This window comes from Rhipicephalus sanguineus, chromosome 5 (genome assembly GCF_013339695.2).
Source record: "Rhipicephalus sanguineus isolate Rsan-2018 chromosome 5, BIME_Rsan_1.4, whole genome shotgun sequence".
Taxonomy (NCBI): Eukaryota; Metazoa; Arthropoda; class Arachnida; order Ixodida; family Ixodidae; genus Rhipicephalus; species Rhipicephalus sanguineus.
In genome coordinates, this window is record NC_051180.1 from 150,179,192 (window position 1) to 150,197,478 (window position 18,287).

Sequence of the window (18,287 nt, forward strand, 5' to 3'; positions counted from 1 at the left end):
AAACTGAAAATACTGGCTACACCCTGGGTGGCATGGTCAAGCCTGTTGTCAGCCCCTGTAAGCGCAGCAATAGTACGTTGTATGCGCCTGATTTGGAAAAGTTGCTTTTATTTTCATTTCCTTTTGCCTACAGTCTGTTGTAGTGCAGTTTATTGAAAGCAAAGGTTGTGGCAATATTAAAATAAGTAGACCCAACTAAGGTTGAAGAAGGGTCTATTTCATTTGAAAATCTGTAGCATGTGGGTTTCCTGCTGTAAACAGGTGTCAGATTGTCAGCTGGCATGAAGGCCAAAAAACATAGGGCAGCTCCACTGCTGTGAAGCCTGAGAAAGTGTGTAGTACAGGCGCCCAGCGATTCCTGTTCGTAAAGTTCCCATTGCTCCATTTACGAATAAGTCAATGACTCCAATGTTTGAGGTAAGCACGTAGCATTTCCCCGGCACGAGTAGAAACTCTGTGTGACATGTGTACTACTTTTTGCTGCGCATTATCGACTTCCTGCTAGTTACAGCAGTTGAGATAAGTCTTCTGCAGTGAGTTCTGTCGCGCTGCTTCCCCGATGACGCAACGACGTCGGCAGATGTGGTGCAGGGGGAGCAAGGCGATAGCACCCTCTCTTGTGCACCGCCGGAGTCGGCCCCATGTTTCCTAAATGTTTCAGCGATTTTAAGTTAATTAGTTCAATTACTGCTTGGCTATTTCTTTTAATTATATTATTTTATATCTTGTTTGTTCATTTTAACCCAGGTTTGAGCATCGTTAGCCCTGTTATGGCCTGTACTGTGAGCATGATCACGCCACACGAGATGGATAGACGACAAGCCGGGCCTCTAAAGTGCTCTGCGCTTACAAATGCAGGGTGCAGGGAAATATACAGACGCATTTGTGGTTCAGCGGAGGAGCCCCTCTTGCATAATTGATAAAGAGGCAAATTATCTATATAGGTAGATTTTTGGATCCACACCTGGTTTGCTGTTCTCTTGGCATAGGGAGAGCACTATTCACATGTTCTTGCAGCCTGAGCGTGGTCTTGTGCTACATGCATATTGCACTACAGTCATGGCACCGGTATGAGCTTCAAGGATGCAGTACTGAGAGTTCACACCTGTTCAGCAACGGCAGTCATTTGCAGCGATGCATACGTGAAGGCAAGCTACATGGAGACTTGAGGCCTGATTGCATGCATCATTATCAGGTGTATGCATGTTATTTGGGCAGAGTCCTGAAGATCACAGCTGCCGACACAGCTGGCATTGTAGATATGGCATTGAGTCATTCTGATGGGACCCTCGTGTAATATTGACAAGCACTTTCGTCTTTATTTCTGCAGTGCTACAAACAGCTCGAATGCCATTGTCGCAACCCTTATGGTGCATTCGACTTTACCAAATTACAGTGGAACCTCAATTATGCGTCCCCCGGATTTTCGACGACCCGCATTTCACGACGAATCAGTTTGGTCCCGGCAAAATCCCTATAGAAATAACGTAATAAAAACCTTGGTTATGCGACGCAATTTTCCACTGACCCCGCATCTTACGACGACTTTCTGATTCTGTCCGAGAAAAAAAATCGTCTTCTTTACTCGTGTCTGAACGCTGACCAAGTATTTGCGAATGAACAATAACAACTCTCGTTCCCCTTGGTCGACGATTAGAAAAGTAGAGAGTGAGACAGTAAATTTATTCTCCTGGCAGTTCATGCGCTTCTGCAATCCAGTTTTCCTGGCTTTTAGGATAGCTTCTGAATACGCCTCCCCACGAAACACAAAACCCCTATAAAACGTCTTTAAAACGTTTAAAACCCCTATAAACCTGTATAAAACGTTTTATAGAGGTTTCGTGTTTCGTGGGTCGGTTGCGTGCATATCCAGGGTCGTTACCTAGAAGGCTCTCTCCACACTGAGTAGCTTCAGCTGACCGGTCATTGTGAGATCCAGATATTTTCACGTTTTCGGTCCATGGAAACTTCCTGGTCGACATACAGCTGGTCTCCTGCCCTTGTTTGCGGCACTCACAGTCACAGGCCTTGAGCACACAAAAGGAGGCGATGCAGCTATTTTCACCATGCAAAATAACTTTCGCTTGACGTGAACGTTCATAACAACAGCGGGACATCACCAGTTACACTTCACAAGGGCACAAATACGATGCACGCAGCTCAGTAGAGCACGAAAGCATTCTACACAAACTCGTGCTCTGTTGCCATTATGTGATGGCGATGACACCGTGTCTGACTCCCCTGATGGGAGGCTGTTGCCAACGCAGTTTCGATTCCATTTTCACGCACAGGCAACTTTTGAACTCTATTTATAGGGAGAAAGATGCGCACTGGATTCAAGTTTTTGAAGTTGAGGATAACGATTCGCTCACACTTATTTCAACTAAGTAATGCTGCCATTCGCTGCCATTTTCAAAAACAATTTAATCTACCTTCCTTGGAAAAGCGCAGGGTCGTGTCATGGGCTTATTCAGGTTGTTCCCTTTTTTCTAGGCAAGGCTGATTGCCACTGCCTATATTCTTAGTTTTTTTATTATACGATGCCCGGATTATACAACGGTTTTGCGTGTACCCCTCAAAGTCGTATAATCTGGGTTCTACTGTATCACTTAGGCAGAACTCTAGCTGTTCGTTGCCGTTATTATACCAGGGATTCTTGCGCACCCTGCTCTCTTATATATGATTTTCCCAATAACACTGGTTAGCCTGTGAACCTGAATATTTCAATGTACCGACAAGCTTAAAGGGGTACTGTACACAAATTGGAAGAACTGGTGAAAACATTAAAATTCTACGTGGAAGACACGACTGTTCTGATAAACAGTTTATTTCACATATGTTTGAACAATCGGCTATATTTTTGGTGAATTGTCGGAGCGCGGCAGCTGCACATGAGCCACCTCATTTTTCACCCTACTCTCCACCTTCCACAAAAGCACTGTTGTTTTATCCCAACCAGGATCCTTGTTCTCTGCCGGTGCTGTTTGTAGTGATCCTGGGAACCGGTGGGAGCAGAGTGGGTCGGGAGATACGTGGTTGTGAAATGAAGGTTGTGTCTATTGATTTCAGCAGCCAGTCTTTCAATTTGGCTGAAGATTTTGTTCTGTATCTCTTTAAACTTCAGCTCTTCTGCTAATACCTGTATGGTTTCGTTTCATTCCCTAGACCCAACTGACCTTGTGGAGCAGCCACTGCTAACTGGCCAAGAAACTGGGGATATGAGCCAGCTGCTGTCTCTGGACTGCCTTTCAGCCGCTATGCGGAAAGCTCTAGAAGCGTCCATACCCCTTCCTCCAAGGGAAAGGAGAGAGCTTGTGAGGATTATAGGGATGCAGTTGTCAGAAAAGTCCTGCAGGCCACGAAGGGAACAAATACGGAGTGCAGCTGCGCAAGTTGTGGCAGCATATCCACTTTCTTTAGAAGATCGTGGCATCAATGGTCAGCTGCTGGGCAGGGGCTACGATTCCTTTTTCCAACAGCTGGAAAACCGAATTGAAAACATGAGCCGAGGAAAACGCTCAGCTTCACCCTCAAAGAGGGCAAACAGCAAAATAAGAAAGTGGGCATATGGGTGCGCAAACTGGCAGCCAGTTAGATTAATCGAGCCGCCTAATGACCCTACTGAAAAAATTCAATTCTTAAAACGGGAAGGCAGGAAAGGGGCCCGGGACATAAATGTACCCCTTTCATTGGAGTACATGAAGGACTTGTACGTGGAGCAGAGGAACTTCGTTAACAAGGACCCCCTGCCGCATACATCAGAGGTTCAAGAAGAGTGGCCCTTGCTGTTTGTGAAACCCTTTTTCTACCAGCATGCCAACGAACTTCTGGGGAAGAATGTAAAGGTGAGATGTTATATTAGTTGTTGCAAGAAAGGACCATTTGTTTAGGTCGAAATCGAGTATCACAATCCAAGATTATGTGTGTGCTTTGAAAATTATGGACTTTCTACGGTGCTTGATGGCATTGGTAATTCATGGAAATGCAATCACTGTAGTCTATTTTTACCCATAAAGAACAAACCCTGCCCTAACAGATACTGTTGAAATTCAATGTCAGAGTGCAGTAAGGTTGAGGACGTAACGCACAGATGAAAAAAGAAGGGGACAGGATAGAGCGTCACTTGCAACTGATTTTATTTGAAAAAAGGTTCCTTTTTATATACATGTCGTTTGCGCAGGACAATGGCATACACTGCATGCTTACGACATCATGATATTAAAAAATTGCGCTGCTTCTTTACGCAGGGTAACAGACGTGCCACTGATGCACACACCTCGTTTCACATTGATAAAATATGCCTCTAAAAGTTCACGTGCCACAGTGTTGTTGCTCTTTCCGAGTATGTGAATATTTGCAAGGTCCTGCCCACACATGCAGTATTCACAGTGCATGGGCAAATGAACACTCATCTTAGATTTAATCGAAAGCTCGTGCTCCCTTGCCCCGTCGTTAGTGCAGCATCCGGTCTGGCCGATATAAACTTTGCCATATGTAAGTGGAATTTCGTAGACCACGAGCACCGCCCAAGGTACGAACAGCCTTGCATGCTTTTTAAAAAACCACAAAGGGTAAACTTCCATGCTGCAAAGCCCCACAGAAGTTGGCTGGTTTGTGTCCACACATTGCAGCGCCGCAAAAGCTGACCCTTTGTGGTAAAAAGCATGCAAGGCTGTTCGTACCTTGGGTAGTGTGTGTGGTCTACGAAATTCCACTTACATATGGCAAAGTTTATACCGGCCAGACCGGATGCTGCACTAACGACGGGGCAAGGGAGCACGAGCTTTCGATTAAAAATAAGATGAGTGTTCATTTACCTACGCACTGTGAATTCTGCATGTGTGGGCAGCACCTTGCAAATACAGTCGACGTTCGATTTGCCGGACTCATCTGTGGCACCGTCAAGTTCTCCATAGAGGCAATGTATTAAAAAGTCTGACGGATGCTTATAGCCTTCGCCGTCCGATTTTCCGGACTTTTTACCGCGAACTGCTGACTCGAAGTCGCCATCAAGGCCGCCATTTTGTTTTTCTCGTATCCTCGAACCCCCCGTACTTCGCACCACGGCCTCTGAGATAGCGTGTCTTGGAGGCCATGCTCGCACCGCCGGAACAGGTGCGGCCAGCTGCAGCGCGCAGCGGTTACTGTACCCTTGAAACCGCAAATGCCACAATCTAGCACACGCCAATCCGTAGCCAGCCGTAGCTTAGCCAAACCTTACTGTTGCGCTGATGACACTGTCATCGATGAGGCAACATGAGGCTACCTGAAATTGAGGCAGACATCATCGCGGGCAAGCAGAACGCCATGCAAAAGAAAATAAGCGACATTATTGCGCCAAAGTGTTGACCAATGTGGTAGCGCCGGCTACATCGGATTTCGTTTTCTCTTATAAACGGCTCTTTTTAGAGCCACCTAAACGATGCATTCACTAAATTCCAATAGGAATCCAGTGCTCCGTCCGTGGCCTTCGCCGTCAGAGAAAAATACCTATTAAAAAGTGCGTTTTCGCGTGCATTCGTTTTTCCGGACGTTTCGCAGTCCCTTGAGGGTCCGGGAAATCCGACGTCGACTGTATTCGCATATTCGGAAGGAGCAACAACAATATGGCACGTGAATTTTTGGAGGCATATTTGATCAAAGTGAAACGAGATGTGTGCATCAGTGGCACGTCTGTTGCCCTGCGTAAGGCAGCAATTTTTTAATTTGATGTCATAAACGTGGAATGTATGCTCCTACGCAAATGTAACTGTGCACATGTCTGCTTGTATATAGAAAAGAGCCTTTTTTTCAAATAAAATCAGTTGCAAGTGACGCTATATCCTGTCCCTTTCTTTTTTTTGTCTACGTGGGTTGCGTCCTTAACCCATATATGCCCAGTGTCCTACATATAGGATGCTTCTTTGATGCACTCTAACATCGCTCTTTCTTTAGCTGATGACTCGCGCCACCTACAGCACATCAAGCAAGCCTCATTCTCAACGTGTGCAAACCTAGACATTGCTTGCTTTTCATGCTGCCACGTGCTGACCGCTTTCTCCGGGCAAACGCGTGCTTTGTGTGTAAGACGTCATGGAGACGAAAAAGTGCACGTGAAATGCCGACCGCTTTCTCCGGGCAAATGCGTGCTTTGTATGAAAGACGTCATGGGGAGGAATAAGTGCAATGTCGATGTGCACGTGAAATGTTTCAAGGCTTACCACACCCGCACATAGCACCCCTAATGCCCAGTGTCCTGTATGTATAGGACAGCTTCAAAAACAGTGTTGTGTTTACCTGGCAGTAAATAAAGAACTTGAGCTTTCTTTTGAGGGTAGAAGTGCACTTTTTGTGAAAAAAATATTTGTTTTGTCAATTTTTCTGAGTTTGGGCATATATGGGTTAACCTTTCTTCACCATTAACCAACTAGGTGACCAACACATTCTAGTAAGCTGTTGCAGTAGTTTCAGGATGACATTCCCCACCAGTCTGTTTTTTTGTCTTTTCTCTTTTGGCTTGCCACAGCTATTGCAGGAAAAGTGGCATTTTTAGTACTGTAGGGCGGTATTTCACTTGTACATTTGAAACAGTTTTTCACTTTAATGTCCCTACAAATAGATTTAGTGTTATTTACTGTGTTTGATTTTGGAATAATTGCAGGCAGTCTTCCAGGAAAGGATGACGGCCTGGGCCCCCTTAATATTCCAGATGATGGAGGAGGCACCGACAAAAGACACTATGGAACTAGTGGTGCGCGTACGAGACGAAGTACAAAGGGAAGATGCAGTCCAGGTCTCTGTGCTACCCTTCCTCTGTGCGCATTTTAAGGAGGACATGAAATACCTCTACCATGTATTTGAAGTAAGTTTCACTTTGTTGCATTATATTATTACAAAATTTGACAGTAACAACTTTTCGAGAAAGGGACATATTGGCTTGTTGAGAACAGCTTTTGGAAGGTCTGGGAAAAAAAGTATGGTAAACTCCACAGGGGCACGAACAGGATCTCGATTTTAGGAAATGTAGTGTGCAGGTTTTCGGCTCTTAAGGTTAATTTCATGAAAAAAAGGGTTTCGTTTGCCTTAAAGGATATAAATTTTGACCACTGAAAACAGCTTTCTCCCAATTTCATAATTTCTGAACTTTGAGCACACTTAACTTTTTTACACTTCTTAATCACAGTATTTTTCCCCATAAAGAATAAGTGCAATGCTACCGTATGAGAATTTTTTGACTTTGATGCAGCGAAATTTTGTGAAACAGTGAAGAATTATGATAAACATCCAACATTCCTAATTCAGAAATTTATTGCTGGGCACAAGTTAAAGTGAGGACAATGGAGCTTTGCATACCTTTTGCCTTTGTGCTTCATTTTAAGGAAATTTCGGTATTTGAAGATAGTTTAAAAAAGGCAATTTTGAATTTTTTTTAACTCACTCTGGTTAACGTCAGAGACATTGTCTGCCATTGTACATTAAAAGAAAGACTCGTTATTTCAGCACCTAGCAATTGCAATGTGTGGTTGTGGTAGTCACAACAAAGCTCTGAAAAAACGAAATGCACCGCCACTGAGCAGACAATTGGTGCATACAGGTGCCATTGTTTCGTCAGAGCCACTTGGATTGGGGGTGAAGTACACTAGCACCCTACTGTGAAGTTCTCAGAGTGAATGAGATAAGGGACGTAGCGCTGTGAAAAATGAGTTATGATTGCTAGCAAGGTCTTGTTGCATGAAGCGCACAAGGCTTCATGCAACAAAAACTGTGTTGGGGTGTGGCACACGCTAGTGAACCACAGCGCATTGACCTGTTTTACTAGCCGTTTTAGGCTCCATAGGACATGAGTGTCTGTGTGCAGTCAAAGTGCCACATGCACATAACTTATTTTAGTTTTTGCAATGCCAAATGCACTGCAGAACAATGTTCCATGTCACCTTGGCTGTAGTGCCTTATTGTCATGCAGTGAAGGGTACTAAGAGCGGGAAGGGGCCAGAGCTGTTGCAAGATGTTGCACATTTTGTCCCTTGATTGCTCACATGCATGCATACGTGCAAAATAATGTTGGGCAATACTATGATCACCAGCATTGATAAACTTACCTGCAGTAATTCAGAGGTGTCTATGATATTTCTGCGATCCTGAGAAAAAAAAAGAAATGTGATTAAGTTTTCTTGCGTGCTCTCTACCCATTCTACTTTGCTGTAGTTCTTCCAAATTTCGAGGCTCCCAGGTAGGAAATTTGTACTTGGTGTACACAGTGTGCAATAGACAAGGAACCTTAGTAGAAAATGGAATTGTGGGGCATTGCATCTCTAATGATTGATATATTGGAATGGCAGCAGCTGTAGTTGTCTCTTTGTGCTTTTGTGTACATGGGATCTTTTTGCTCATCCAGGAGGGAACAAGCATCACTGAAAAGCTTCCAGAGTTGCCATCAACGCCCACAATCATTGTACTGGGTGGGTTCCCTTGTTGACATTATTATCTGTTGTGCGAGAATTTTGAGTAAATTGTCTTGATTACACTTTACATCATGAGTGTGAGTTTAACTACAGCTACAAGGGGCAGTAGATACTTATATACTTCAATAATGCATCTTGTTGGACAAGAAGAGTGAAAGGATGGGTGCAGACTAGCAACTGGGTTTTATTCAGCACACGTATCTACTCATGCAAGAAACCTGCGTTCGTTCTGATGCATTCTGAGCGATGTATCACTGATACAATCGTCTATTTTGTTCATTAGGAAAAAAGCCTGGGCAAGCTTATATGTGCCATAGGGTCACAACTGCATTTCAATTCTTGTCCTTGCCAGTAAAGTCCACCATGGTTTACTACTAGTGACCAATGGGCATGCACTCGTTGGGCAGGTAAGACCCTTGTCTGGTCTTTATCAAAGGCTGGTGTTCCCTACATCGGTCATCTATACATTGGCCTGTATGACTGATGTTAACATTCCTCCTGGTCTGGGTGATTTCGTTTTGCAAATTGACGAGCGCATGCCGAACTGAGTGGAGTGGCACTTAGTGCAATCTTGCGCACCTACTCATGGAGGCTATGCGGGGGCATATAGCTTTTACCTTGAATGACACAGGAGGGTGTAGCCTTCACCCACAAATTAGCTGGCCAAAATAGAATGCTGTGTTTTGATATTAACCTATGCTTAACACCAGATCATACCTGCTGAACATACTTACCACGAGCCTGAAAAGACTTGTTTTTAGGGGTGTGCGAATATTTGTGTTTCGAATTCGAATCGAATAATAAGTAATCGAATAATTCGATTCGACTTTCGAATAGCTAGTATTGAAGTTTCAAATAATTCGACAGGACAAATATCTGAAACGGCACAAAGGCGAATGGTGCAACTTGGTTTTGGTGGGGTGGCTAAAACTACCGCTAACGTCCGTACATTAGGCCATTGTTAAAACTTTCACAGATATTCTACTTAACAAGTGAGCCTATGTTTGTTTTGAAGAAGATTATGCCATTTCCGCATGTAAAAAAAAAGAAACACGTGAGAGAACTGTCACGCCCTTTCCAACTTCGCTTCCGAAACGAAGGCACGGACTTCTTGCGTAGTTCGGTCGCGTACGCCGCAAGCGCCGTAAAACGTCCTGATTTTGGCCCGCGATACCTTGGGTGATTGGCTTCACACGTGAAAATATGTTGACACTGTGCAGTCGCCACTGCCGCACCGCACCACTCGTTCAGAAACTACCATTGTTCCGGCGCTCAGTTAAAACACTGCAGTTAAAACGGACGCCCCAAGATTTTTGGACCCGGAGCACTCACGAGGATAAAGCACAGCATCACCGTTGTCAGATATAAGCCCTATTGCGCGACCATAAGGGGAAAAATATAGCTATACCGTACCCCCCTCTGTTAGCCATCAAAAGGTTTGGCATGCCGCTGCTAACTGGAACGGCGTCTCTTCTAAAACATGCTTGTGCGCCCATGAAAGCTGAAAAAAACACCCTCTCGAGCAAGCGCGTAATAAAGCTGTCACCACGACGTATCGTCCCTGATTTTTCCTTTCTCTTGCCGTAGCTGGCGGTATACATTTCGTGTTAATATACTATTCGATATTCTATATTTTTGGCCACTATTCGGCACTACTCGATTCGAATTCGATTCGAGATGAACTTTCACTATTCGCACACCCCTACTTGTTTTATGATTGTGCATATTCCAAGACTGTGAAAAAGGCTATAGCATGTTTTTTTAAAGAAGCCTTGGGAAAGTTTTGCGAGTGTACAGATGCGCTCAATATGACTTGCAACACGGGAGCGCGTGGCCTCACGGGTTCAAAGGTTACGCATGGCTTGATCTTGTTTTTGTTTCAACAACTAAATATTATTTTCTTATTTGGGTTCATACCCAAGTGAGGGAAACGCGTTTAGTAATGGAAGTAAGGGCTAGTGGACCCCATGTGCAATCTTTGAACTCGTGAGGACACGTGCTCCCGTGTTGCATGTCATACTGAGTGCGACTGTACATTCCACTAGTAGGAGTATGCAAGATTGCGCTAAGTGCCACACCTCTCAGTTCGTTGGTTTCTCGTAAAGTTGGTAAACGAAATCCCCCAGACCTGTAGGAATGTTTACGTCAAACAGGCCAATGTATGAATGAACAGTGCAGAGAACACCAGCTGTTGATTCCTGACAAGGGTCTTATCTGCCACTGGCTTCAGTGAATGTCCATTGGTTACTTGTAGAAAGCTGTGCCGGTCATTACTGGCAAGAACAAAGATTTGGAGATGCAGCCTTGACCAATTGGCTCCTGAGCTTTCCGAGGCTTTTTCGTTATGAACAGAGCAATGATAGGGCAGCGACATTTGGCTCAGATTGTATCAGAATGAACAAAAGTCTATAATGCACATAGATGAGGAATTAACAAACTGTAATATGTAGAAATATGTGTTCTGAATAAAGCCCACTCACGAGTCTGATGCACAAGCAGCCATTTTGGAAGTTTTGATGCCTGGCATCATCGCAACCATCCAGCCAGACTACTGTGTGAAGTCACCAGAATTCATACTGTAGCCTGACCTCAAGCTAGTGTCGATGTCGGTAGGTGCGCCACAAGAAAATTGACTTTATTATCAAAATAAAATATCTCGCCAGCATTCTCTGACCCTTACACTAGCTCAGAGTGGCTTCTGTATACAGGAGATTTGCATAGCAGTGTAAACAGACCTTTAAAATATGGTGTTAGTACCCCTTTAAATATTTGTCCAGTAAGTGTTGTCACAATATTTCTGGCACCATACGGTGCTGCAACTGCATAATTGAGTGAAATGTGCTACCAAAACATTCATAGACACTTGTTCAGTGTGTTTAGCCAGTTTTTCAAGTACTTGCAGTGATGGCACTAGCAGAGTTGGTTGCCCTCAACAGTAGATTGCGCTGCACATATTTCAGACGACTTAAAATGCATTTTACTGCTATAGCACAAAAAATGTTAATGCCTCACAAAGATGAACTCGAAACTCTTCTCGATCTCTAATGTAGCATAATATGTAATTGTCATGATAATATTTCAGGCACAATCAAGCTTTATTTCTTTAGTTTTATTACATAATTTTACAACTGCAAACACCCCATCAACAGCTCTACAACTGCTAGCGCGTTGTAAATTGCATGTTGTGAGTGAGAACATTTATTAGCAAGTTCAAGATAGTGCTTTAAAAGAAAATATAACTGAAATCTGCCTTTCTTGGGAAGGGGCAGCAGAGTAGATATTGAAATAGCCATGGATGTTTTCAGAATACACTTGTGTTCTCGTTATTTTACAGGAAGCATCTTTAAGAGGCAATGCTTCGTGGCAACTGAACATCAGCTCCTTTTTAGTGAGCCAAGTGATTTTGTGGAGGCCACGTGCCTAGTCTTTCTCTGCTACTATGTATTGAACATGGCCTATGCAAGTAGCGCCTCCACCAGTCTGGAGTTTCTGCAAAGGTATGAGACATCCTTATGCAACACATGAGCCTGTCGAGTGCATGATTTTACAGGTTTTAGTAGTAGCATTACCAATTTGCCTGTTTGTTTTCAACTCTATTAATTCAAGTTTGAATGATGTCATTGCATATAAGGAACAGCAGATGGTCAAAATTTCTGAAGGCCTCCATTAAGCATCTCATAATCGTGCCTGCCAACTCTCCTGATTTGCCCAGTCGACTCCCAATTTCTGGCTAGTCCTCCCGATTGTATAGGCATGGCCATAAATCTGATAAACAGCCACTCGAAATAAAAATAACAAATGAGAACAGTTCTAAAACTTTTCTGGCATTGAGGAACCAGAAGAGCATACTGTGGGACCCTCCTCCCTACCTGCTAATGTAAAGGGGGTAAGGCAGCCGTGTTTGTGTGTGGCCTTGGTTATTTATGGCTACACTTTTTGCTCTTGTGATGTCAATTTTTATTTCAGAATCTTCTAAACCTTGTGACTTGAGAAAATATAAGTGCTTTGCGCCTGCTTCTACTGCATATTTTTTTATACTCTTGTCGAAAAAAGCCGCACAAATGAGTGATTGGTCTAATACCATCGTCTCGTGTTAGCGGGAGCTAAACCTTGCGGAACTGATTCAAAATTAAATGCTGAAAATGAATTATTAGGCGCATGGCCTGCACACCAGGAGTGCTAAGAGCACTGTCCCTTTCAGTTTGCATTCATTGGATGGAATTTGAGAACTGGCTAACTGGTGCAAATAATCGGCACTGGTGGTTGAGCTTTCTACTACAGTGTATACTGAAACTGAGTTAGTAAACTACTGCGGAGTAACCCCTCGGCACTTAAGATTGTTAGAGAAATCTCAAAGGTGTAACGCTGCTGCTGCTGCTGTTTGTGTGCACCTATATTACTTTACAGAAAAACGAGCAAAGTAGTAGTAATACCAAATTGTGTGCATAATATGCACAAAAATAAGTGTTATCTACTAAATTTGCAAATGAAATTTGGCATTTTTCTGAGAAGTAAACTAAACAGGCAGTGTAAGGCGTGGTCTGATTGTATTAGTCATTAAACAGCAAGACATAGCCATACTAATGTCTGGCATTATTTTATTAGTATGATAATTTGACTCTGACTGGATAGTATATTGAATGCCATATATGGAAGAATGACTTTACAAATTAGATAATAAACAAACAGGTGCATTTTGGATGCTTTCTAATCTACTGCCTCTGGCAGGTGAAAAAGCTACTTCTTTACTTGATGCATGTCAGCAATATGATGTGTGTCTGCTGTGTTTATTTCCTTTGCAGGCAGATATTTGACATCAACCCGTCAAAGGGCAGCAGGAGCGAAGGTGGGCAGAAATCTCGCACTAATGTGCATACGAAGATAATCAAGTTGGCACAGAAGCTGCGGTTCAGTCAGTGAAAGTGTGAGTGTGTGTCCTGCACATTTTATGACACCTGGCTATTTCAGCAGGACATTAACTTGATTGTGGCTTCATATTTTCAATTTTAGTTTATTTGTAAGCCTTTTTGATGTTGCTTATGCTTTGATTCCAGGCATGTAACAGTTTGACTTTTATTGAGCATGTTGCTTATAAGCAAGGAGCGTATGCATGATATGCATGATCAGGACTATTAAGTATATTTCTGATTGTTGTCAAAACATACTCCTATTATTTCACAAGAGTCGACACATGAAGGTGAAGTTTTTGTTCTACTCTCAATCGAGATACTGTTCTGCTTGCTTGAAATGCGAGCGCTTAACGTAGACAAGGACGTAAAGAAATAACACACGGACAGGCGCTTACGTCCTTGTATACGTTAAGCGCTCGCATTTCAAACAAGCAGAATGAATCACCAACACGCCCAGTCAGCCATTTTGACGAGATACTGTGTATTGTGCAAAGGATATAGCATGAAGTGAAAAGAGAAAAATCGAAAGTTTGACCTTAATTTTCTCCTAGTAATCAATCTCACTGATGCTTATGTTACATGGGGTTGGGAAATTCATCCACCTAATCAGGGGTGTAGGCAGAAAGTTTTTAGGGGGGGGGGCACCGCCTCGATCTGAAGGTGGGGGCCGGGCAGGCAAATGCGCATTTTGCACTATATATGCATGTCATGGAGAAAAAAAATTTCGACGGGCCCGGTATGCCACCCCTTAGCTACGCTACTGATCTAAACCACTAAGTGTAGTCTATATTCACATATGTTTCTTAGTTGAGGTCAAGCTTTTTCAGTTTTTAAAGGGTTCCTCAAAAACCCCTCCGGCATAAAGAAAAACACATTCTATGATCAATGAACTCTGCTAAGCAAAGCTCAGCCATATTTTGTCTGTGTGTGGCGCACAGAGCTTAGCAGCAGAACGTACAGTTGGAGATCAGTATGTATAGTATTTCTGAAAATGTTGCTGCTCACTCTTGAGTGTGATCAGAGCCAGTTGGGAAATGTCTTAAGTGCACTGCCCCTACTTTTTGGATATGCGCATCAAAGGCCATATACACGTGCAGAGAAGGCATTATAAAGAGTGTACGTTGTTGCTTCTCGGATGTGTTTTGATCACTTGTTTTTAAAATTCCTTTCAGACATGAACGTGCTGAAGTGGCAGCTGGCTGGCTTGTGACACGCGTTAATAAATTCATCCATGTTTTTTTCAAAGGTGCATTATTATTCATATGGCATGCTGCAGCAGAGGTGGTGCACGCATGCACAGTACATGAAGACAGCACTAGTGTAGGTTGAAATAGTGCTGTCAAATGTACACACATGTGGTGTAGAAAAAGTGTTGTGTAATTGAATATGATAAAACACCCTACTGTGAGAATTTAAGCAGCTCCATAAACATTCCTATGAAACGTCTGCTTTTCTACAGTGTACTGACGTTTCACGCCTCTCCACAATTGAACAAGGGCTTGTGTTTTTTCACAAACTAAGATACTACCGAAACTAAGTTTACTTAATGCTCAGTGAAACAACTGTTTCCTTCAAGCTAAAACTTAATCCTTCAGGACACAAAACCTTAATCAAGCACAGAAAAGCCATTAAATTGAACCAACCGTTTTACGAGAGCTTCAGTTTTCGTTCACAATAACATAATAATTCACTGGCAGACCGTTATACGGCAACCTTCGTTTTTCTCTTTTATGAATACCGCAAATGCTGTATTCCTAGTAACTGGGCCATGGTGTGTTTGAGGTAACAGATGTGCTGTATTCCTAGTTACAGGGTCGTGGTGTGTTTGGGATGAGAGATTTGCCGTGTTTGGGATGACAGATTTGCAGTGTTTGGGATGACAGATTTGCTGTGTTTGGGATGACAGATTTGCTGTGTTTGGGATGACAGATTTGCCGTGTTTGGGATGACAGATTTGCCGTGTTTGGGATGACAGATTTGCCGTGTTTGGGATGACAGATCTGCTGTGTTTGGGATGATAGAAATATGACGTGCACGTAATAACAGAAGGAGTCTGTGAAAGAGGATACAGAAAAATAAATAACGGAGTCTCTGTGATACGGAGCCTGCTGTTCCTTATTAACAGAATGCCTCTGGCACCGATTTACTAGCAGCTTCTGCCGTGAACTGAGACATTTTTTTAGAGTGTAATTGTGAATGAAGGTGAATGACCGAGACCGAGCGTATGTTTCGAAAGCAGATTAGTGAGTGAGTCTGAATAATAATAATAATAATAATAATAATAATAATAATAATAATAATAATAATAACAGATTATATTTCTTCTACATAACAAAAGCAAACTACAAGAGAGCGCGAGAATGCATAAACATTTTAAACATTCATTACATTGTAGTATACGATAATTTGACAAAAACTTTATAGTAACAAACATGAGGCAAGTGAACACTCAGGACACACAAGAGGAGGTAGGAAGGCCATGATCACGTGGGTAATCTACGCCAGTCCAGCTCTTCTCTAGAGCACAACTAAAACCTTCGCGCAACCTTGATAATTCTGGAGCATTCCTGTTGCCCTGGAATAACGTACGGAGAGCGTATACTGTCACGTGGTCAGAACGTTCAAGAGACCAACAGTGGCCGTGTTTAAGAAGAAACTCTTTATTCCGGTGAACTTGCGCCAGGAAATGAAAAGTTAAACAACAAGCAATACACGCTCTACACTGATAGTGGCATTCACTTTTATCAGTCGTCAGTAATCTGATCAGCAGTAAAGCGCGTCGGCGTTTTATACCTGTGGCATCGGAGATTCCGTTGTTGTCGGTGGTGGTCGGGTAAGTTCCAGAACAAACTCTACTGTTCGCGTTGCGCGCTCAAGCTTATCAGAATATTCTAAACAATGTAGAAGCAAGCTTTGCTATACGTTAAATGTGTCTTATTTAGATTATCTGAGCTCGTGTGTAGTTTATTATTCTGTGTCCTCTGCGTATCCTAACGCCATGTGCTCACTGCGAACTTAATCTGCTGCGGCGAGTCATTTAACGAGATACTTAACTACTTAAGGGAATACTATGATTCCCTGCGTGCATTGAAAGTGGATGGAAATTTGTGCATAACCTTATTACCCTCTACCTTCATTTTATTCAGCCTTAGCCGTTCATCAAGAGGATCGCCTATATTCAGATTGGCTGGGAAGTTCGTTTTTACTAAAACGCAATTCAGGTTTTTACCTTGAGAAATGCGCAATTCAAATACTCAAAAGAAAGCGCATGCCAAGGGAACTGGAATATGAGGATATAAACAAGAAATGCAGTTTGACCACCGGACCAACAATCGACGTACAACCGTGAGACCATGAAAGCAGGCCTTGTGGGAGGTCCCTATCCTGTTACCGAACTCGAGGACGCGGGTCCGATTGCCGGTTATGACGGCCAAATTTCCATGGAGGCCAAATGCAAGAACACCCGTCATCTCAGATGTGGAAGGACGTTAAAGAACAAGTGAAAAAAATTAATTCGGAGTCTTCCAGAAGGACGTGCCTCGTAATCATATCATGCTTGTGGCACCTAACACGTCAGACTTACGCCTGGTGAAGATTTGCTGGCGTGGACTTGATGAACATGATGGCGTTGATTTTCTGGCGCGATGAGAATGGAGCGTCAACGATTGCCTGGTGATGACGTTGTAACCATGACATAATGTATCATGACACAGGCATCATGCATCATGACAAAGCATAAGGCATGATGACAGCACGATGATAAAGGCATAAGGCATGATGACAGCTGTCATCATGCCTTATGCAGACGAGAAATTGACAATGCCTGAACGACAGACGTGCCATAGCAACTAGCGAATCATGAAAATGTGGTTGCGAATCGGCAATTCGTATACCACAGGATAAGGCGACAGCGCCGACAACAGTTTGGAGATGGCGTAGTCAGAGAGGCTGGGAAACAATGGAATGATGAGTGGTTGATTACGACAGAGCAAGGACGACGAAGCGATGACGACGGAAAGGTAGCGCATGAATGAGAGCAATGAAATCAAGACGAACCAATGATCATCATGACTTAATAATAACGGCGTAAGCCCGATTTTGCAAGACAATCATGGCGTAATCACGAAGGCACGCTGTTATGGCGACGGCAATGGCGTGACTTCATCGCCATGGCTCAGTAAGCAACACGGGGTGGCGGCGACGAAACGATCCACACGAAACGATGTTGACGATGAGAAGGAACGCAATTATATCTATCTGACGACAAAAACGTGTTTGTATTCATGTATGCGTTTAACTGGATAGCGCGTTGCCATGACGACAGTGCCCCGTTTTTTTTTTTTTGCGCAGGCTTCAGCCATAAGGCTTTCATGTAAAATGTTACTATCTTGTAGGTCACGTTGAGCAGTCATCAGATTTTGTTATTTATAGCGGATAACGATCGGACTTCTTTAGTTGTAAATTTTATTATCAGCGATCATTGAAGGAAAACAAATCTAAAAATAACTGGACCAACGTACTGTAATACATTTTCGAAAAATGCATGAGCCTATAGGAACAGAAGAATGCATTGGCGTTTGTTGCTTCAGCATTTGTTCTTTTCTGTTGGGTACTATCATTATTAACGTTAAACATGTAGTACAATATACTTTTAGGCATAGAAGTGGGCCAGTTCAAAACAATGTGTACTTGCAAAATCAGCGTGAACACGACGGAAACGCAAGACTAGAAGGACACGGTGTGTCTCCGTCGTGCTAGCGCTTACTTTATAGGTATGCAAAGTACTTTTACTTTCCTTTTGTCCTTATAAGGATAACATATATTACCCCATTATGCTCTGGAACCACGTTGACATCCATATTTTTTTAATTTTTCCTGATAATACAAAAACATGGCTGTTGAAAGACAAGCTGATGCGAACATTAACGACGTCGTA

The 18,287-nt window shown here is 43.0% G+C and overlaps 1 protein-coding gene across 1 annotated transcript; it reads left to right on the forward strand.

The window, feature by feature from the left end:
• Positions 1–3,698: 3,698 nt before the first annotated feature.
• LOC119395017 (uncharacterized) lies at positions 3,699–14,561 on the forward strand. Its single transcript, XM_049416064.1, has 4 exons — positions 3,699–3,845; positions 6,641–6,841; positions 8,375–8,438; positions 14,524–14,561. Exons 1-4 carry the CDS (start codon positions 3,699–3,701, stop codon positions 14,559–14,561), a joined length of 450 nt encoding a protein of 149 aa, XP_049272021.1.
• Positions 14,562–18,287: the final 3,726 nt, after the last annotated feature.

Coding starts and splice junctions, on each gene's coding strand:
- LOC119395017 (XM_049416064.1), top strand. CDS start 3,699: ATGAAGGACTTGTACGTGGAGCAGAGGAACTTCGTTAACAAGGACCCC. Junction 3,846..6,640: donor TTCTGGGGAAGAATGTAAAG/GTGAGATGTTAT, acceptor GAATAATTGCAG/GCAGTCTTCCAGGAAAGGAT. Junction 6,842..8,374: donor ACCTCTACCATGTATTTGAA/GTAAGTTTCACT, acceptor TTGCTCATCCAG/GAGGGAACAAGCATCACTGA.